Raw genomic sequence first — 22,512 nt, 5'->3', positions numbered from 1 at the left:
AAGCCCAAGCCCAATTTTAATGAGTCAGAATTCTAAAGTCTTAAGTTCTTCTCTATCTCTCGCAGCATCTCTTGAAAGCTTTATCTCGTTGTGGCTTGAGTTCGAATCCACGCAAGGTACCAAACCATCTCCATCAATCGAGTACAAAGATATCTCTGTCTTTCTTTTTTCTTTGTGATTCTAAATCGTCGCGTGAGGTTTTGCTTTTTCTCTTATGAGAATTTCTAGGGTTTTCTTAATTTCCCCTGTTTCTTTGGAATCCACGAGTTGTATTGCTTATGAGTAATCGTTTCGTCCCCAATATAATGCCGGATTGAGTAACTCGAATCGAACCCATTTTCAAATTCGGTGTCTTCCGTTCAAAGATCGAGACTTTTGTGTCTTGTTGCGAAGATGCACATTTCAAGAGAAGCCGAGGATCCATCAAGAAATCGAAGGAATCAACCACCATTATCGCTTCCTCAAACTCTCAAACATTTCCAAAAAGATTTACTCGCTGGTGCTGTAATGGGAGGCGTTGTTCACACGATCGTAGCTCCAATCGAAAGAGCGAAGCTTTTATTACAAACACAAGAAAGCAACATCGCAATCGTTGGAGACGCAGGGAAGACAAGAAGGTTCAAAGGAATGTTCGATTTTATCTTCCGTACTGTTAGAGAAGAAGGTGTTTTATCTTTATGGAGAGGCAATGGAAGCAGTGTGCTTCGTTATTACCCTTCAGTTGCTCTCAATTTCTCTCTTAAAGATCTATACAGAAGCATTCTTAGAAACAGTAGCTCTCAAGAGAATCATATCTTCTCTGGTGCATTAGCTAATTTCATGGCTGGTTCTGCAGCTGGTTGTACTGCTTTGATTGTTGTTTACCCTCTTGATATCGCACACACTCGTTTAGCTGCTGACATTGGGAAGCCTGAAGCTCGTCAGTTCAGAGGTATCCATCATTTCTTGTCTACGATTCACAAGAAAGATGGGGTTAGAGGAATCTATAGAGGCTTACCTGCGTCTCTACACGGTGTGATTATTCACCGTGGGTTATACTTTGGAGGGTTTGATACGGTTAAGGAGATTTTTTCAGAGGATACTAAACCAGAGTTGGCATTGTGGAAGAGATGGGGTTTGGCTCAAGCTGTGACTACTTCTGCTGGATTGGCTTCTTACCCGTTGGATACAGTTCGTAGACGGATAATGATGCAGTCTGGGATGGAGCATCCGATGTACCGTAACACGTTGGATTGTTGGAAGAAGATTTATAGGAGTGAGGGGTTGGCTTCTTTTTACCGTGGAGCACTCTCTAATATGTTTAGAAGCACTGGTTCAGCTGCTATCTTGGTTTTTTATGATGAAGTGAAGAAGTTCTTGAATTGGGGAGGGATCTGAGATTAAACAAGCTGAGAGGTAAGTAAGCCTTGTCAATCCAAATTAGGGACATAAGAAGAAGGATTATTCATTTTGTTACTACACCTTAACAAGGAGACATATGTAGAGAGAAAGGTTTAGGTGATAATATTCGTTTTTTGAGGATTTGGCTGGAATACTATGCATCTTGATTCTTTTCTTCTTGTTATAGACTTTTGTGTGTATTGAGGAAAGAAAAAGAAGGAAACTATTTTGTAAATAAAAGACATGGATTGGTCTAATCCCACGTATTGCATTCGTTTAATCTGAGTTTTCATTATAGATAAGATTACAAAGGTTCGAACTTTGATCTACTCTTGTCCTGTGGATACTGCAACATTTCTGCTGTTCTTGCTAGTCAGAATCTAGCAAGACAATTCTAACAATCTTTCTGATAGTCAGAGGGACGCATCAATGAAACAGTAGTAAGATCTCCTTTGTAAGTTTATGAGATCTCTTAGTGACACTGCTTGAAATGTTTTGCTGTGCTGAAGCGCTTGGAAGTTGCCTTACTGAATGTTTTTCTCCTTGGACTCTCTCTTTCTCATTTTCTTTGTGATCTCTCTGTTTCATTTTTGAAGTTGGGTTGATAGGTAAAAGACATGCCTTAAACGAATGCTGCACAGAAGAAATCATGCATCATGATTTAGAATATATCCGCGATGATGAATCAGTGACACCAAGTTAAATACTCATGCCAATTAGGCACAAACGATTTTATATTTCCCCTAGTATCTGAACCGAATCACTTCAAAAATTAATCTTTTTGTGCAGTATCGAAATCTTTTGTCAGATCGATTCTTTCAGAACAGTGCTTTTTAGTTCTATGTTGCTTCTCTATCTATTGGTTTGGTTGGGGAGAAAAACTAAAGGAGGTTGAAAGCGCTTGATCAGGTCAAAGAGTTCGTTGGCTGAAACAGAGTAACTATTTAGGCTGTTTCTGATTGTGTGTTTAGAGAGTAAAATTTGGGTTTTTTTTTTCCCAGTGATGATTATACAATGAAAAAACAAAAAAAAACATATAATGCATTACAACAACCAGTTTAGGTTATTTCAGTCAACATTTCGTTCATTTTCAGATGTTATAATGAACTTTTCATCTAAATGTAAAAAAATTACAAATAACATGCTTTACTCAATATACTATATATAATTTTTTAAAAACTGTAAAGTGTTGGATCGGTATAACTAGGAGAGTTACCCACACTCTTGTGCGGACAAAAACTTTTTTAAAAACAATTATTGTCTAAACTTTTTTTGTGGTCAAATATATCACTAATTCAATTCTTTTATACGCTTGTGTGGGCAAATATATTTTTTTAAAAATAGTTCAACTAATTTAACAAACCAAAAAGTAAATTAATTAGAAGACTAAAAATGATTCCAACAAAAATGTAAATAGAAAAGAATTAACCAAAAGTGACGCTATAATTTAATCTTCAATAACAAGAAATGGAAGTAATTATTCTAATATAAACATAAAGTAACATAGTTAGGGGAGTTACCCGCGGGTATACACAACAAAATATTTAGGCCTAACAAATCTGACTTATAATCTTGTGATTGAGAGCTTTTATATTGATAGCTTAATATCTAAGTCAAACCTTCATAATTATCTATAGAAATTTAACATTTTAAAAAAATAGAATTTTCTTGAAAAGATATTTACAAAAAATTTTAGTATTTATTTTCTATTTTTTAATAATTTTAAATGGGATACGATTATTTTATTTCCGATTTTTTTTTTCTAATTTTCGTTTTAAAAACAATAATTCGTTTTAAAAAAATATTTTTAAATGTGAAAGAAAAATTATTTTTTAAAATTATTCGTTTTTATTTTCAATATATATACATTTTTAATTGTTTTATTTGATCATCCTCCTAATTATAATTGTCAGGATTTTTGTCTTATTAGGGTCTTTGCTCCTTTTTTGGTGATAGAGTATCCAGCCGAAAAAATGGGTTTTTTTCCGCATATTTGCAGCTACCCTATGAGATTTTGTCGGGATCACAAAATATTATGCCATATCTTCAAATTTAATGGATATTTGTAGTATATCCTCTTTAGATTTTAAGTTTCTTCTATCCAAATCAAACCTTCATAATTATCTATAAAAATTTAACATTTTTAAAAATAGAAATTTTAAATAGATTCTAGTATTTAACTTCCATTTTTAAAAATTTTTAAATGGGATATGAATATTTGATTTCTGATTTTTCTAATTTTTCCTTTTCAAAAAAATTTAATTTTAAAAGTGAAATAAATATTATGTAAATATTTAACATTTCTAAAAAAAGAATATTCTCAAAGAAATATTTGCAATATATTCTAGTATTTATCTTCTATTACCTTTAAAATTTAAATGAGATATAAAATTTAGATTTCTGATTTTTTTAATAAAAAAATGGGAGATTTACAATTTACTATATATTATTTATCCATCTAAAGCAATTTCAAATAAACAATAATTGTAAATTAAAAAAAAAAACTCTTCATAATCTTCCTTAATATCTATTTTCTTGAAAAAACCTCTCAGATATGAAATCCTGAATTTAATTGATAGAAATGCCCTCTTTGGCATACCCCTTTTTAAAAAACCCCATTTTTTTGAACATTTTCATTTTTGCCCTCTTTTATACAATTATCCTATGTTAAATTAATTTTTAGAATTTGTTTTTTAGGTTTGGGTTCTCAATTTACATTTAGGATATAGTTTTTAAGGGATAGGGTTTTGTATTTGGGGTTTAGGGTTTCTAATTTTTTCATTTTATATATTAAAAGGGGTATTTTTGAAAATAGACACCATCAAAGGGTATTTTTAAAGATTCGTTAATTGGAATAGAAGATATTATCGTATCAACTGGAAGATTTAGACTTATCCTTATTTAGGAAAGTAGGTCATAGGTGATTCCTATATATTGTGGTGTCAAGGCAAACATATGGTTTGGCCGTTTTTGAAGAGATTAGTCGAGATTTGAAAGTATAAACATGTGTAAAACTGATTAAACACATCTTGTAAGGTGGTTTAAGTGATTCTTAATATTAGAACAAGTTTTGTTCATTACTGGCTGTATCTTGTTTTTACACTTTTGTGATAACATATTCTCTTTGTGATTACAAAATAGTTCAATTCAGTTATAATGTCACTTGCAGGATTCATGTCCTATAGGCATTTTCAGTCAGCTAGTGTCTCTAAATCTTTGTACATGCTCTTTAGATTGGTGTCGTCTTATACTCAACCATACACCTAAGCTCCAAGTTCTCAGATTCGCGCTAAAAGAAGTACGGTGGAATCGAGAAAGTTCTCCTATCCAGAGATGTTGCGGAAATTCAGTAGATGTTCAAACTCAATGGGAGCAGCCGAGTTCTGTTCCTAACTGTTTGATTTCGACTCTTGAAACTGTTGAGTGGACTGCTTACAAAGGAACAGAATCAGAGAAAAAAGTGGTGATATATTTATTTGAGAACTCTCGACAGCTAAAGAAAATGGTTATTAGATCCTTGAAATCGACCAGTGATAGTGAGAGATTCAAGATGCTTCAAGAGGTGTCATCTACGCCGAGGAGTTCTAGCAAATGCAGGCTTTCGTTCACCTGAAGTTCTGCCGGATCTGAGAGATATATTGATATCGTCGTTTTCATTCTTGTAGTTAGTATATTGTTTTGAAAATTTTACAAGTTTTGACTTGTGTGATTCTCGTTACTTCTCAAGACACGTACTGTTTTTTCTTCCCATGTTATTGGTGTCATTATGATTCTTGAGAAACCAAACTCTGTTTTTACGATGAATAGTTTCTTAAATATATTTAGAGTTTTACCCAAACTAAAATATTATTTAGAGGCTACCAATTACCATCTCTTTTTTTTTTACTGCGAAATTTCTAGAAGTGTCTGGCACCAACCAAATCGAATTTATCTTTAGATCGTTAGATCTAGCGTGGGAATATCAAGCAATGGTTGATTCCAGTGGGAATCCTTACTCTGTCGCCGAAGGACATAACAACCATCACCCAAATGGTGAGGAATAACTTTTCTCTCGCCATCACCAACGCAGGGGAAAACTTTTCACATGCATTGGAAAAACAGGAGAAGAATACACAAATCGAAATACACCGCCTTCGAAACCTTAGAAACATTGTGAGGATTACAAAAAAGTAGTTAAGAATAGAGAGAAACCGTTGGGGATTGAAGGCATATGATAGAGAAGATATGAGTGGCCGCTGTAGGGAAACTCCATAATCACCCTCCGATCACCCAAAAAAACGGTTGTGAAATAGGAAAAAGAAAACAAGTACAAAGGAAAGGAGAGAAGAAATAGTACGGCCGACGCCGGAGTCGACGCCGGCCGGAGAATATCAACGAGAAGTTTAGACCTTGTTTATCGGGGGGTTCAACCCTTGATTCTTAGTATTTTTATGCCAAAAAAATAAAGCAAAAGAAAAGAAAAATTATAAGGGGAGTTGTTATATAGTATCCCCAATTCTGTTCTAAGAGACCCAAACGTGTCAACGTGCTGTTGGCCAGGAAAAATAATAGAAAAGGGGAAAAAAAATTGGCTTGCGATTAACTTTATTTGTTTCGTCTCTCTCTCTTTCTCTAGCTATCGAAGACTCGAAACGACAAATGTGAGAATTTGGAGTCGAAGGTTCTAGAGGAAGAGGATATTGCTGTCGGAGGAGATGCGTGACGGAGGCGAATGAATGACTCGGCCGTGTCCCATCGTGATGCTTGAATCGTCTCCGTGACATGAAGCCGGCGATTTGAATTCGGAGTCCACTCAATCCGAAGAGATTGAGTCAATCAGAATCAGAGGGTAAGTTTCTCAATACAATAGATTGTAATCCGGATTAGTGTTTTATGATTAGGGTTCTTTGATTTGGGATCCCAATTTATGGTTATTTGATGTTTTTAAGAAAATTAGGGTTCTTGGTGTTCATGTGTTCCGATAGGATCCATACTTTTAGTAGATTTATCTTCTTAATGTTCGATTATGATGAAGCAGAAATGATTTTGGTTTGTGTTTGTTCTGAGTAATTTTAAGTGATGCCTTTGATCATTAAGTGTTGCTTTAAACGGATGTGGGTCTGTTTGTGTTCTTGACACAAGTCTCAAAGTTTGGTAGTGGATTCTCGTCCAAAGCTTGAAGGGCAGCTACTGCTTCGTAGATTGATCAAACGAGGCATTAGCTGTACATACACTCATATAAATGCCATTTCAAAAGTTCATGGAAGAGAAGACATAAACTACTTAGATGGCTTGACCAACAACGCAAACCTGCAGTTTTTGAACTTGATGTAAGCTTGTGTGATCAGAGAAGTGAAACTATGTTCTGTTAAAACTGTTCTTCTCTGCCACTAAACCCGTTGTGTGATTTTTCTAATGACAGGTATGATGCTACACCTTCAGATTACATTTCCATGATAATCACAGATTATGGCATGGTAAGATTAATCATCGCCTCTAAAAACATAGCATTAGAGTCCTCAAGTCGCATCCTTAAACAGAACTCATGCAACACGGTTTCTCAGTTCATTCAGAAGCTCAAACCATCGAACACTGACCAACCCTTTCCTCTAGCTCAGGCTCTTCTCGTCACAACCCCGCATAGAATAACTACCGGCACTGCCTCCCTCATCCGCTTCTTTTCCTGAGTACCGGATTCTATGCCAATTGTCTGTGATGTATGAGTGAGGCTTCTTATTCTCCATCTTCTCATGGAGGTTTATACAAATCTTTCTCAGATTCTATGCCAATTGTTTTTTTGTTTCTCAGATTCTATGCCAATTGTTTTTTTTGTTTCTCAGAGGCTTTCATGTGTTATCATGCTTTGCTTGTAAAAATGTAATACAATAGGATATGCACCGGCGTAAAATCACTTCAAAAAAGACTCAATTACATCACAATTCGTCTCTAAAAGTAACAATGTTTTGATAGGTCGAAATGTTAAAAGATATCTTTTTGAGGTTTCACTCTATTGCAGTGTAAGATGAACCAATTTCTTCAAGTTCTTTGTACCTTGAAATGACTTGTATGCTAACATTGCTGTATATTTGGGCAAAATTTGGAGCAAATCAGTATTAAAATAAATTATTTTTTCTATTTATGAATTGCACTTCTATTGTAATATGTATTAATATTTTTATTATGTTTTGTATGTTTAAAAATTAAAAAAAAATGGAATATTTTCTAATTTTATAAAATCTTAAAATTTCATAAAAATTAAAAAATGTAATACCACTTCTATTCTATTTAAAATTTTAAAAATTTAAAAAACAATATTTTCAAAAATAAGAGACCCAAAATAAGAATCTACCAATAAATGAGAAAATTTTATCTAAGAGATCATAAGTTCTTATATTCCAAACAGTACACAATTAATTCATAAAAAATTTAAGAACTTCCCTTACTCCAACCCACCAATAAACATGCTCTTAGTGTCTGTAAATAGACGCCTTCTTCGTCGCCTTTGGGAGAGAGAGACGGTTTCACTTTTTCCGGAATTTTCCTTTTTCCTTTTCCTTTTCACTTTATAACTCTTTTTTTTTTGTTTTTCTTTCTTTCTAATTAGCAATTAGGGTTTCTCTTTCGCGAAAAAAAGGCGACGACGCTAGGGTCATTACCTTTATTTTTGATTCTCAATTTCTTCGTAGAATTTGAAGGGTTCGTTTACAATGGATAGGATCGCTCTGTTGTCAGATGATGTGATATTGAAGATATTGTCATTCGTTCCAACAAAAGTTGCTGTGACCACTAGTCTTTTGTCCAAGCGATGGCGTTATCTTTGGAAACATGTGCCTAAGCTTTGGTATCATGATCCATGTAATGACAGTGAGCATAGGAAAGCTTCGCGTTTTGTTGACAAGTTTTTGCTATTTCACGAAGCTCCAGTCTTGGAAACTCTGCTTCTCATACTTTGTCGGAATTGTCCTCCTACAGATATTGAAACATGGATTCGTATTGCAATTTCTCGTGGCGTGCGTAATCTTCAAATAACTCGATATCTTCATCGTTCGGCGACCATATTTCCCGATTTAGATCCCGTACCGTTGCCTAGGAGTCTGTATACATGTGAGACTCTTGTGACTTTAAACCTAGAAGCAGATTTCACTGTGAATGATGTTCCTTTGACAATATGTTTCCGGTCACTCAAGGTTTTGACCCTTATCTTTCTGAGATTCTCAAGCCATGATCCCGTTCATAGGATTTTATCCGGTTGCCCTGTCCTTGAAGAACTGCGATTGGTTCGAGGCAGGATAGACTACGTGAAAAGTCTCACAATCTCGGTTCCTTCATTGCAGAGATTAATAGTCCTAGACGATGGCGTTCATGTTCCCAAAGACGATGATGTTGTGTTTGTGATCAAAGCTCCTTCTTTAAAGTCGTTGCTTATATTTTCTCGGTGTAGTCGGTTGTGTTCACTAGTGAAAATGCCAGACCTCGTGAAGGCTGAAATAAAGCTTAAACATGGTGATTCTAAGAAGTTTATGGGATGTCTTACCTCAACCAAACAGCTTTTCTTATGTCTACGACCACCAATGGTAAAGTCTCTATGTGCTTTTCTGGCTATATATATATTCTCGTTCTGATTACATAATAATCCCATTCACTTATGATGCCACTTGCAGGATTCATGTCCGTTGGGCGTTTTCAATCAGCTAGTGTCTCTAAATCTTTGTGCATGCTCTTTAGTTTGGTTTCGTCTTATACTCAACCATACACCTAAACTCCGAGTTCTCGGATTCGGAATAAAACAAGCAAAATTGTTTGCTTCAAAGGCTTTCCAGGGATGTTGCATCAGTTCTGTAGATGTACAAACTCAATGGGAGCAGCCGAGTTCTGTTCCTCAATGTTTGATTTCGAGTCTTGAAACTGTTTCCTGGATTGATTACAAAGGAACACAAGCAGAGAAAAAAGTGGTGATGTATTTATTAGAGAACTCTGGACAGCTAAAGACAATGGCTATTAGATCCTGAAAATCACTCAAGTCAAAAGAGAAACTCAAGATGCTGCAAGAGCTGTCGTCTACACAGAGGAGTTCCAAATGTCAGCTGTCGTTCACCTGAAGTTCCACCGGTTCTCAAAGATACAGAACTAGCTTTCTTTATTCTTGGAGCATCATTAGTGTATTTATATTAATTTGATACACTTTGAAGGGAAGGGCTTCTTATATGCAAAACACTGATTTTTTTTTTGTTCTTCTTTTTTTTTTCGTGTGTCAGAAGTTATTGGTGTGAATTGTAATCATAAGAACGCAGACTTCGTTTTCAGAATTGCGATGATTTGTTTTTTCAGTATTTTAGAGTTTTACTCAAACAAAATTTGATCATTAATCATGCCATCTGCCTGCCAAGCTCTCTGTAATAATCAAATTAGATCATTAAACAAAATCCCAAACTAAAATATTGTTTACAGACTTTGTTCTTAATTAGATGAACTTAATTGGTTACAACTGCGGACTCCTTCTCCTCAGGTTCCATGTGCACAGAGAGGCTGCCAATTACCATCTCTTCTTTTGACTGCGAGTTTGCTAGAAGTGACCGACCAAACTGCTTCAAAGATTAGTAAAAAAACATCCTCGCAAGCCTGCTGCTGTTACTTCTTGGACTTTTCAACCCCAAGGAAACCTCGGATCTCATAAATTCATAATTAAGTCCACTTTTTTGAAGCTCCTATTGCAAGTTACACTCTACACCCCTTTAATATGGAGGATTTTCAATACTATCTCGAAGCTACCAACCACTCCATCGACCATATATTGGGATCCAAATTATAGAGATCCAAACACTGAGTTCTGGAGACCTTCACTTTTTGTTGACAAGTTTTTGCTACTACACAAGGCTCCTGTATTAGAAACTATGATGCTCATACTTGGTCGAAATTACCGTTCTACTCATGATGTTCAAACATGGATAAGTCTTGCAATTTCTCGTCGTGTGCGCAATAATTTTTATTTTCCGATATAGACCTGGTTCAGAGTGCATACGGTTGCCAAGGAGTCTGTATACATGTGAAACCCTTGTGACTTTAAACCTAACAGCAGAGTTCATTGTGGATTATGTTCCTTTGACAATTTGTTTCCGGTCACTCAAGGTTTTGACCCTTTATCTTGTGAAATTCTCAAGCGATGAGATGGTTGGTGTGAGAACTGAGATCGAGTTTCTCCTTCCGAAGTGATTCGAATGAGGAGGAGCTTATCGCCGTTTATTAGTTCCGAACTGAATTGAGAGAGTTTTTGAGAATTTGAATTTGTATTGCTGCTTTTGGAAAAAATGTTCGATCCTTTACAAAAGACTCCCCCCTTACATATTTATACCGACCAATTTATTATCTAATTAATGCATAATTAATAGGGCACGATTTGCGCAACCCAATTAATCCTCTTGAATGCGGGAATCTTTGACCGGGCCCGAGCTGCGAGCTGGCCAACACGAATCATCTCCGCGCTCTCTTCCTTCTTCCGGGCCTGATGGGCCGATCAGTAATACACTCTTGGCCCACTAGACAAGCCCGGCCTATGCCCTTTTGCCTATTGCCCGAGATGACAGATCGTGGGTACAACAGTTGGTAGACTGTTTTCTGGTTCGAGGCAGCAATGACAACGTGAAAACTTTCACAATCGCAGTTCCTTCATTGCGTAGATTAGCCATCATAGACTTGAACTGTGGTTCTCATTTTCCCGGAGATGATGTTGGTTTTGTTATCAGTGCTCCTTCTTTAAAGTCGTTCATTAGTGATTATAAGAAGTTTGAGGGATGGCTTATCTCAGCCAAACACCTTCCCTTATGTTTACAACCACTACTGGTAATATCTATGACTCTATGTGCTTTTGTGATAATTTTTTCACTTTTTGTGATTACAAAAATAGTTATATTCACTTATGATGCCGCTTGCAGGATTCATGTCCAATAGACATCTTCAATCAGCTGGTTTCTCTAATCTTTGTACATATCTTTAGATCGGTATCGTCTTATACTGAGACATGCACCTAAACTCCGTGTTTTAGTTTTCAAAATGAAACAAGTAAGACTGTATCCATACCAAGATCCTCTCCAGATATGTTGCAGCGGTTCCGTATATGTCCAAACTCAGTTGGAGCAGCCGGGTTCTGTTCCTCAATGTTTGATTTCGAGTCTTGAAACTGTCGAGTGGATTGATTACAAAGGAACACAAGTAGAGAAAAAAGTGGTGATGTACTGATGTATTTGCTAGAGAACTCACGACAGCTGAAAATTGGAGATGCTCTTAGATCCTTGATATCGACCAATGATACTGAGAAAGTCAAGATGCTGCAAGAGCTGTCGTCTATGCAGATCAAGAGTACTAGCAAATGTCGGCTTTTAATTTGATCACCTGAAATTTCACCGAACTAGTTGTTTTCATTCTTGGAGCCTTACTCATTTGTAGTTATATTGTTTTGACATTTAACAAGTTTTGACTTCTCTAATTCTCATTACTTCTCAATACACGTTACACGTATTCTCTTTTCTTCTCAAGTTATTGGTGTCATTATGGTCATGAGAAATCAGACTCTGTTTATGGATTTCCAATGAATTTTTCTTTCCCAATATTTAGAGTTTACACAAACAAAAATAATATTTCCTTATATTAGATTTTCGATAACTTTAATCAAAGGAAATCTCAGCTGCTGACTCTGGCTATCTTTGAAAGAGATTGCCAAGAATTGACAAATTTAAATGTATTGGATTCAGATTTGGGGCTCCAAAAATAGAGAAATTTAGTTCCAATGGATTTGTAAAGAACAATCATAAAACAAAGCAGCGGATCAACATTCAAAGTCTATTGTGCTTTTTTTTTTTTTTTAATTGTGCTTCAGGCTTCCAATTTTATGTTTCATTTTTATATTCTAAATTTTGTATTAATTAATTTTGTTTATGGCTGATTTTTGTAACTCAAACTTCCACTAATTAATAAAATAGATGTTACAAAAAATAATAACTATGAGATTGATTGGTTATATAGTTTTTACATAGAAGTGAGAAAGGTTGACTTATATTTCAAATTGGCTAATAACTAAGGAATGCATGTATATATCAACAATTAAAACCTTACATACTTTCTACAAAAAAAAACATGAAATGTTTTATTAATTTTGGGTCATTTAGTAACAACGAAACCAATTAATTTATTCAATCATAAATTCCAAATGAAATTGATTAATAAAAACTAAACTGTCAAAAAATATGAAATTTCTGAATTATATTAGACATGAAATTAGTGCGTATAAAACGTAAATATCCCCTATATATTAATAGAGAAACACACTCTTGAAATGCTGATGTATTGCCGTCAGAGAGCTCTGTGTACTTTTTAGCAAAATACCCTTAAATTTTACTTAATTACATTAACATTTTATTAAATTTAAAGAAAACAGTTAACTGATTAATAATTAGATATGTCATCATTTCTCACACAAATTTAAAATCAAATATTTAAATTAATTAAACAATTAGATGCTATTTTTTTACGGAAGAATATAATTATAAAAAAATAATTACATACTATTTTAAGGCAAAATTTCACTAAAATTTACTTACAAATAGACAAGTCAAAATTATATTGATTTCTTAAAAGCAATATAAATATGCTAAAAGGGCTATAAAAACATATTAATTAATATAAAGTTAATAAAAATAAAGAACATATAACTTATAATCGTATAAAAAAATGTTATTTTTATGTTAGTCTTATTACCATAATAATTTAAATAACAAGCTTTCAATAGTTATTATAATTGATTATAGAAAGAAGTATATTACCCCTGAATTATCTCCAACTCATTAAAAAAAACTTAATACCCAATAAATATAGATTTATATATGTTCATAAATAAATATAAAAATGTTAACAAATTAGAGGAAATCATGATGTGTGATTATTTATATATATCTAAGTATGTAAACTAAATAATCTCAACATTTAGTGTTATTATTCATTAAAAATGGAAATATTGATAACCGAATAGGAATATACGTTCTAATTATATGTGCTATTAAAAAGGAATGAGACAATAACCCTTATCATTATAAATAAACTTAGTACCCAAAAAAAAAAAAATCTTAATATATTTAAAATGAGTGACTATTAGATTATGCAAAATTGTTATAGTTACTCGACCATAAATATAAATTTAATCTTTAAACACACAAAAAAAAATATATTGCCATAAATTATAACATTTCATAAATATTTTCTTTACCACGTTCACATATTTAACGGGTGACATGTATACTTACACGAATATGTACGTTGATTTTGGAAATTCATTAATTTTTTCATAATGGTTTTTTGGTAAAAATTGGTCATTTATAGAAAATATTAACAAACTGACTAACTCAAAAGATTTAAATAGGCTAATCAAAAAATTGAATCAATAAATTAGATTAACCTCGGAAAATTTAGTTTAGATTCCGATTGTTACAAACATATAGTAAAATTAAATAATTAAACTATGAGTCATTTAGTATATGTTGTTATGTTTACATAAGAAACATGCAGAATTGTTATGATTACAAAATAAAACATAAGAAGATATGAATTTGATTTTTAAACCACACAAAAGACATGTTGCAATAAATAGTAACATTTTATCAATATTTTCTGTATCATAAAACCTCTTACACATTCAAAGATTTCAAGGGTGAAACGTATTTTTTACACGAAAAAATGCAGCTTTGAATTAATAAATAAAAAGCTGTAGTTATTTATTATGTTTATTGGTTCTAGATAATAATTTTACTTATAATAATTTTCTTAAAATTGATTTATCTCGTACTTTAAATCGATTTATCCCGCACATGTTACCGAGTGTTTATTAAGATTGTGTGTATGTAAAAAAAAAAATAGAAATATTGTGGAAAAACGTAAATATTCATTTTTTACAAAAAGAAAACAAAAAAAAAATCAGTATATTTACCTTTTCCTTTTCATTTTTTTTTTCTTTCTCAAACTTCCTTTTCACTTTATAACTCTTTTTTTCTTTCTTTCTAATTAGCAATTAGGGTTTCTCTTCCCCAAAAAAAAAGGCGACGACGCTAGGTCGTTACTTTATCTTTGATTCTCAATTTCTTCGTAGATTTTGAAGGGTTCGTTTACAATGGATAGGATCAGTCTGTTGTCAGATGAAGTAATATTGAAGATATTGTCATTCGTTCCAACAAAGGTTGCTGTGACCACTAGTCTTTTGTCCAAGCGATGGCGTTATCTTTGGAATCATGTGCCTAAGCTTGAGTATTGTGATCCATCTAATGACAGTGAGCATTGGAGAGCTTCGCGTTTTGTTGACAAGTTTTTGCTATTCCACGAAGCTCCAGTTTTGGAAACTCTGCATCTCACACTTAGTCGGAATTGTCCTCCTATAGATATTGAAACATGGATTCGTATTGCAATTTCTCGTGGCGTGCGTGATCTTAAAATAACTCGATATTTTCATGGTTCGGGTTCGGGGACCATATATCCCGTTTTAAATCCCGTACCGTTTCCTAGGAGTCTGTATACTTGTGAAACTCTTGTGACTTTAAACCTAGAAGCAGATTTCACTGTGAATGATGTTCCTTTGACAATTTGTTTCCGGTCACTCAAGAAATTGATCCTTCTCCTTGTGAAATTATCAAGCGATGATCCCGTTCATAGAATTTTATCTGGTTGCCCTGTCCTTGAAGATTTGAGATTGGTTCGAGGCAACAATGACTACGTGAAAAGTTTCACAATCGCGGTTCCTTCATTGCAGAGATTAATAGTCGTAGACGGTGGCGTTCAAGTTCCCGGAGATGATGATGTTGGTTTTGTGATCAAAGTTCCTTCGTTGAAGTCTTTGTTTGTTTTGTCTCGCTGTAGAGGGTTCGGTTCACTAGTGAAAATGCCAGACCTCGTGAAGGCTGAAATAATGCTTAATCATGGTGATTCTAACAAGTTTATGGGATGTCTTACCTCAACCAAACAGCTTTTCTTATGTCTACGGCCACCAATGGTAAAGTCTCTATGTGCTTTTCTGGCTATATATTATCTCGTTCTGATTACATAATAATCCCATTCACTTATGATGCCACTTGCAGGATTCATGTCCGTTAGGCGTTTTCAATCAGCTAGTGTCTCTAAATCTTTGTGCATGCTCTTTAGTTTGGTGTCGTCTTATACTCAACCATACACCTAAACTCCGAGTTCTCGGATTCGGAATAAAACAAGCAAAATTGTTTTCTTCAAAGAATTTCCAGGGATGTTGCATCAGTTCTGTAGATGTACCAACGCAATGGGAGCAGCCGAGTTCTGTTCCTCAATGTTTGATTTCGAGTCTTGAAACTGTTTCCTGGATTGATTACAAAGGAACACAAGCAGAGAAAAAAGTGGTGATGTATTTGCTAGAGAACTCTGGACAGCTAAAGAAAATGGCTATTAGTTCCTTAAAATCACTCAATTCAGAAGAAAAACTCAAGATGCTGCAAGAGCTGTCTTCTACACAGAGGAGTTCAACCAAATGTCGGCTTTCGTTCACCTGAAGTTCCACCGGTTCTCAAAGATACAGAACTAGCTTTCTTTATTCTTGGAGCATCATTAGTGTATCTATACTATTAAAAAGGAAGCATTTTTAATAAGTAGACATAGAGTTAAAAATTATTATATGAAATGCCACTGAAAACAGAATAAGAATATATAAATCGTGTATCCAAACAGATTGATTAATCTATGACCAAACAGATTGATAGCCGAACCAAATCGATTAAAATAAAGTGAGAGAACCGAAATGCAATATCTTTGGCGCAGACATCCCAAATCCGGTGCATTTAAGACCTAACATATAAATATCACATAAAAATCGGCTCATATTAATACCTACCATAAACAATCTAACTAAATCAATCCCCCATAATTAGCTTAGAATTTCTAAGAGAAGTTCATATAATCTTAGCAACTAAGGGGGTGTTATTGGATTGTGGTTTTTAAAAGAGTTTGATGTATTTAAGAATCAGGTGTTATTCAATTGGGTATTTTAAAAAATCCTTTAAAATCTAGTGTTATTCAATATTTATGAGATTTTGTGTGATTTTGGATTTTAACGTACTTTGCTTCTAATATATGAACAAACACAATACCACACTTTTCTCAATCATTTCATTTTCTTCTTCTCTCTATAGATGGATCTCTAGCCTTTGACATATTATTGTTTGATTTTTTTTTCTCAATCCTTTTATATAATCACACTTATTCATCAGATCTGTATTATTTTTGAGAATTTTTTTTTTGTGTTCTTTAACTTTTTTTTTTTCTGGGTTCATAATCTATAACTTTTTTTTTTGGTTTATGATATAATCACACCTTTTTTTTTTCTGGGTTCAATCTCTGTTTCTTCCTCCTCAAACCCTTTTGTATATAATCACACTTATTCATCAAATCTGTGTTATTTTTGAGATTTTTTTTGTGTTCTTTATTTTTTTTTCTTCTGGGTTCATGACATCTGGGTTCTTTAATTACACCAAAAATCTGGATTGAAAACAAAGACAGTTTAATTCAAGTTTTCCATAACATGTGTAAAAGTTTGGGTGTTGTTAATTTAATATAATTTTAGTGTATAACACAGTTTATGAAAAAAATATATATATATAATAACTTTTAAAGAAATCCATAACAATCACCAAAAATACATTATCAATGACTTTCAAATCCACCTTATATGCATTATAAAGTCCACACAAATGCATTAGACTTTTAAATGCACTAATGTCCTGGGTTAATTAAAATCTCTTAAAATTCTTAATTCAATAACACCCCCTAAATTTCGTTTGATATATAAGGAAATCAAAATTTAATTCTATATGCCATATAAGTAGAACCCATAATTACTCAATATCTTTGGAAGTTGTTTAAAGTTTGCTTCCATAATAATCAAAGAATTAAAATCGAAATTATATATATGTAAACATATTTGATTTACTTTTATATTGTGAGATATGTATAGAAACAACAAATCAATTTAATACAATTAAATAAAAACAAATAATCATTTACTAAAGATTTTGCAATATTTCCTTAACGAAATGAAAGTAATTAATTATGATTATTATAGATGGAAAGAATTAAAATCAAAGTTTCATATATATGTAAAAAAATTTAATTTGATTCTATATTAAAAGATATAGAAAAATGTATGTCGAGTCCCACATCAGCAAAATATATTGAAATATGGTTCAACATCACTATAAATAGGACTTATACTCTTTTCAATTACGAAGGAGCAGGAGGGTTTGATTTATCAAGCGTCCAAATTTAAAAGTTAATTCAGCTATTTATTTAAGTACATATAATATAAAACTTTTCGAAATTTCAAAATTTATAATATTGAAACTTTTGAAAAGCACACATAGTATAAATATTAAAATTTTATAGAATTTTTAAATTATTTTAAATAATTGAACTCCATTGAAAGTTTAAAAATATTATATTTAAACTCTATTAAAAATTTCAGTAATATTAATATTTTAACTCTATTAAATTTTAATATATAAAAAGTTAGAGTTAAACCCGTAATATAATAAACTATAATTTTTAGTTCTTCGTAAAATACCAATGTATAATTGCGAGATTTTGGAAGTTGTTTAAAGTTGTTCCATAATAAAAAACAACTAAATTCGAAATTGTATATACTTAAACTTATTTAATTTGGTTTTATCGGTCTGGAAATAAAAAAGGTGTCATTTATGTCTTATTTTAACTTTAGAAAGAGAACAAAAAAAGACTAGAAAGAATAAGAGGGAAACCAAGAATTCAAAAAAAAAAAAAAACTAACCACCAAGTTAAAAAAAAAAAGAAAAGAAAAACAAATTATGCTCCTTAGAAATTCTAAAAGCCAAAGAAGTATTAATCTCTACGATCCATTGAAAATAAAAATTCATAGGCTCCGATTGATAATCTACCAAGGAACAAAAATAACGAGGAGGAATAAGAATAAAAAAGAACGATCCAGAAAAGAAAAAATGATAAAACATGAATGAATAGGAAAATCTATTCTTTATAAAATTTGAAAATGAACAAATTTCTTTTACGTTTCTTAAAAAAAAAAGACAGTAGGAATAGTGTAGGGGCCACATGTTAAGATTCAAAAAATAAATTACTTCTAAATGGTAACAAAAACAAGGAACAACACATTCCATTCTATTTCTTTAAAAAAATGGCCAGTTGGACCCATAATCATTATAAATTATAAGCATACATGGATCATTTATGCTTCATGGAGCATACATGGATCAAACATATACTATGAAGTATGAACCGGCTAATTGAATAATGTTTAATTGAATTTTCAAGAAGAGGTTCATTTATTTTTAACTGTAGCATACATGGATCAGTTATACTTCAAATATTTAACGAGAATTCCGGATTCATGTTGAAAAATATGATTTTCTTTTTGATTAGACAAACATTTAGACACACATAATAGGAGAAAAAAAGAGACAAAAAACAAAACTACCCTTGATTTTAGAAATGTTATGTAGAGTCCCACATCAGATTATATGAAAAAAAAAGAACTAGATACTTTGTCCAATAAATAACAGTTTCACGTTAGCATAAAAATTGGGTTCCAAAGATGTGTTGATCCAGTTTAACCAGCTCACCGGTTTAACCATGGTTTTTGGATCTTAAACGTTTTTTTTCTGTTTTTGATGTGTTTTACGTATATCACCAGACTGGAACACCAACCAGGTCGCGGTTAAACCGCTCTGCCTAGCCGGTCTGGTCAGGGTTTAAAAGCATTGCTTGAGAGAAATATATATAAGATGGGATGGGTTGGTAATATATTTGAAAATTTTCATTGACATATTTATTATAAATTGGACAAGAAAATGGGTACGAAATGGAAACTGGTAATTCGGAAAACAGAAAACGTTATCTAAACTATTATGGTAAATTACGATAAGAGAATTTTGGGTGACGGGAGAAAATCAAATAATTTGGATAGTTAGTTCATCAACTAGCTTACCGGGACGAAATTGACCCACTTGAAAATTTACATCACCCGGTTTGGGAAGTTTTTATTTTTCTAATGATTTTTGCTTATTTGACACTTCACGGGTTTGGTTTGATAAAAAATTAACCTGTCAAAAAATCCGATTTACATTTAATTCAGGTCTATTGCCATATCAATCCAAATTTTATGGTAACTAAAGAACGATTGGTTACGAGATGACAACGAGTAAATCAAATTATAAAAACATGACCAGAAAATAAAGATAATGAGACGAGATCATAAAATTGGATCAAAATCTTAATTTCAACTTTAAAATATCAAATATTGCATATGATACACCACATTTCTCTTACTATTTGCTGTCTCGAAATAAACATACCATATTTTTTTAATATAGGTGTCATTATAAATAACAAAAACAAATTTGATAAAAAATTTTCTAATTCGAATTAAAAACAAATAAAAAATGTTTTTAAAAAAAATTACAAACATAACTCCATACATATGTAATACTATATTATAAACATTATAGCGAACTTAGTTTTTGAAATCAACCCCGCACGTGCGGGTCCGAACCTAGTTTATATTTATATGCAAAACACTGATTTTTTTTTGTTCTTCTTTTTTTTTTCGTGTGCCAGAACTTATTGGTGTCAATTGTAATCATAAGAACGCCGACTTGGTTTTGAGAATTGCGATGATTAGTTTTTTCAATATTTTAGAGTTTTACTCAAACAAAATTTGATCATCAATCATGCCTCCTGCATATGAGCAAGCTGACGTGAGAAAACAATAATTAATCACGTAGTTATCCTTCGTTAATAGATTTAATATCGTGTTTTGACCATTCATAGACACTCTTTTTTTTTTTTTTTTTTTTTGGAATTTTAGAAGAATAAAAAAGTAAAAAAAAAAAACAAAAAAGTCAAGGAAAGACAAGCTCAACTCTGGCTGAGCTAGGGTTTGATTTGTTTTGCGCTAGGTTTCTTTGTTGGAAAATTCGTGATCAAACAAAGGTTTTAATACTTCTTACTTTACTCTCAATCTTCTTCTTGTACTCTGATGGTTTGATTTGATACAATGAAACAATTTTGAAGAAACTGTCTTCATCCTCACCATTGTTAGGGTTTGTTTAGTTCGTCTGACTGAGATGCTCTAATGACGCTAGCTCGCTCTAACCTTATTTTTTATTGTTTTCCAGCATTGGCAACGATCAATAGAGTGACGAACTGAAAGTTATAGAATTTTGTTCCAATATGGATAGAATCAGTCTGCTGTCAGATGACTTACTTTTAAAGATACTATCTTACGCCCGAACAAAAGATGTGCTGGACACAAGCCTTTTGTCAAAACGATGGACTTCTCTCTGGAAACATGTGCCGAAGATTGATTTGTATGTTGATCTCATGGATAGTGGTAACAGAGATGATTTACGTTTCGTCAACAAGTTTCTGGAATCGCATAAAGCTCCAGTCCTAGAAACTCTGTATTTCAATATACTCACAACTTACAATAATCCTGTTCCTCAAGTAGAGATCGAGAAATGGATTAGGGTTGTAATCTCTCGGAGTGTGCGTGATCTTAGACTTTCCCAAACTCAACGAGGTTCACGGCCCGTGCCGTTGCCTAGGAGCTTGTTTGCATGCCAATCCCTTGTGAATTTACACCTCCGACAAGTGAAAATCGTCGATGTTCCTTCGGATATCAGTTTCCCTTCCCTCAAACAGTTAAGCCTTTCACTTGCGAACTTCTCCAGCGGTGAAGTCTTTAGTATTATGTTATCCAGTTGCCCTGTCCTTGAAGAACTTTTTATGGATGGACCTTGGGATCATGGCGGTGTGAAGACAATCACCATTGCGGTTCCATGGTTGCAGAGACTAGATATCTCTGAAACTAGCGATTGTGATCGAAATTGGTTTATGGTCAACACTCCTTCTTTGAAATCATTAAAAACTTACATGCGCAATAGTCAGTTTTTTTCATTAGTGAAAATGCCAGAGCTGGTGAAAGCAGAAATCGACGTTAAACATGGTGATCCTGAGAGGCTTCTGAGTTGTTTAACCTCAGCTAAACACCTTACTTTATGTTTAAACCCACGAATGGTAAAATCTCTGTTTGCTTATATGATTTAATATTCTTTGTGTGTTTACATTTACCACTTATTATTACAATGTCACATGCAGGATTACAATCCCTAACCTGAGAACTACGCGATGCACTTCATATTGGTTATCTACGCGATGCACTTCATATTGAGTTATCTACGCGATGCACTTCATATTGGTTGATTCATATACTCAGACATTGCCCTAACCTGAGAACTCTTAGGTTCAGACAAGTAAGTTCTCTACAAGACTACAAACCCAAATGTTGTTGCAGTTTCATTATACAGATGACGTATTACTTCCAACTATTTTTTCGATTTTGTAAACTCTTTTCTCTCAGTTTTACTGCAGAAATACAAGATATATCCAGATCAAATGGGAGCAACCGAGTTTTGTTCCTAAAGGTTTGATTTCGAGTCTCGAAACTGTTGAATGGATTGTGTACGGAGGAACAGAAGCAGAGAAAGAAGTTGCTATCTACTTATTAGGGAATGCAAGCTATCTAAACAAGATGACTATTAAAACTAATTCCACTTTGAAAGAGAAAAACCGTTTGCGAATGGAGTTTGAGTCCAAGCCGAGGAGTTCTAGCAAATGTCTCATTTCAATCAATTGAGTTTTTCTTTTTCTTTTTTTTCTGGCATCTCGAAGAGCTAAGATTTGCATTGACATTTTCTGTCTTTTTTTGTTCCCTTTCACCTCTCTAATAAGTTACCAATTCCTGTATTACAGCTTCGCCTTCATTATTTTATCTATTAGTTTATGGCTTTAGTTTATGCTAATTTTGCTTTGTTGTTCTCTCATAAAGTTTGTAGTTCTGAGGACACAGTTCAATATATTATTGTTATGATCAATAACTTGTCTACAGTTACAATCAGTTGTATTCATGAGAACGCAGACTCTGTTTTCAGAATTGCGATGAATACTTTTCACAATATTTATTGAGTAGTTCGATATTTGATCATCAATTATGTCTGGTAGGTAAGGAAAGCTCAACTCCCGAGTCTAGTTAGAGAGTAGATCATATCCAGTGAC

General features: G+C 33.0%; 2 protein-coding genes and 3 pseudogenes across 3 annotated transcripts; all 5 read left to right on the top strand.

Moving 5' to 3' along the window:
* Window positions 1-67: 67 nt before the first annotated feature.
* LOC104733259 (ADP/ATP translocase At5g56450 pseudogene) lies at window positions 68-1,660 on the top strand (annotated as a pseudogene). Its single transcript, XR_015582895.1, has one exon. The product of XR_015582895.1 is annotated as an ADP/ATP translocase At5g56450 pseudogene (transcript).
* A 6,302-nt stretch (window positions 1,661-7,962) lies between these two features.
* LOC104733252 (putative FBD-associated F-box protein At5g56440) lies at window positions 7,963-9,583 on the top strand. The gene is made up of 2 exons (XM_019232902.2): window positions 7,963-8,933; window positions 9,021-9,583. The coding sequence occupies exons 1-2, from the start codon at window positions 8,067-8,069 to the stop codon at window positions 9,366-9,368; spliced, it is 1,215 nt and encodes a 404-aa protein (XP_019088447.2). The 5' UTR covers window positions 7,963-8,066; the 3' UTR covers window positions 9,369-9,583.
* Window positions 9,584-9,727: 144 nt separating this feature from the next.
* LOC147949209 (putative FBD-associated F-box protein At5g56440) lies at window positions 9,728-11,741 on the top strand (annotated as a pseudogene).
* Window positions 11,742-14,435: 2,694 nt separating this feature from the next.
* Window positions 14,436-15,908, top strand: LOC104755900 (putative FBD-associated F-box protein At5g56440). Its single transcript, XM_010478388.2, has 2 exons — window positions 14,436-15,382; window positions 15,468-15,908. The coding sequence occupies exons 1-2, from the start codon at window positions 14,510-14,512 to the stop codon at window positions 15,906-15,908; spliced, it is 1,314 nt and encodes a 437-aa protein (XP_010476690.1). The 5' UTR covers window positions 14,436-14,509.
* Window positions 15,909-20,628: 4,720 nt separating this feature from the next.
* Window positions 20,629-22,093, top strand: LOC104755892 (putative FBD-associated F-box protein At5g56440 pseudogene; annotated as a pseudogene).
* Window positions 22,094-22,512: the final 419 nt, after the last annotated feature.

This window comes from Camelina sativa, chromosome 2 (assembly GCF_030686135.1).
Source record: "Camelina sativa cultivar CO46 ecotype springtype chromosome 2, ASM3068613v1".
Lineage (NCBI taxonomy): Eukaryota > Viridiplantae > Streptophyta > Magnoliopsida > Brassicales > Brassicaceae > Camelina > Camelina sativa.
The sequence above is the reverse complement of the archived record's forward strand: the minus strand, read 5'-3'. Positions and strand labels throughout refer to the sequence as shown.

Bases quoted from the DNA above. Each gene is read 5' to 3' on its own strand.
- LOC104733252 (XM_019232902.2), top strand. From the start codon at position 8,067: ATGGATAGGATCGCTCTGTTGTCAGATGATGTGATATTGAAGATATTG. The intron at 8,934-9,020 runs GTAAAGTCTCTA...TGCCACTTGCAG, and splicing joins TATGTCTACGACCACCAATG to GATTCATGTCCGTTGGGCGT.
- LOC104755900 (XM_010478388.2), top strand. From the start codon at position 14,510: ATGGATAGGATCAGTCTGTTGTCAGATGAAGTAATATTGAAGATATTG. The intron at 15,383-15,467 runs GTAAAGTCTCTA...TGCCACTTGCAG, and splicing joins TATGTCTACGGCCACCAATG to GATTCATGTCCGTTAGGCGT.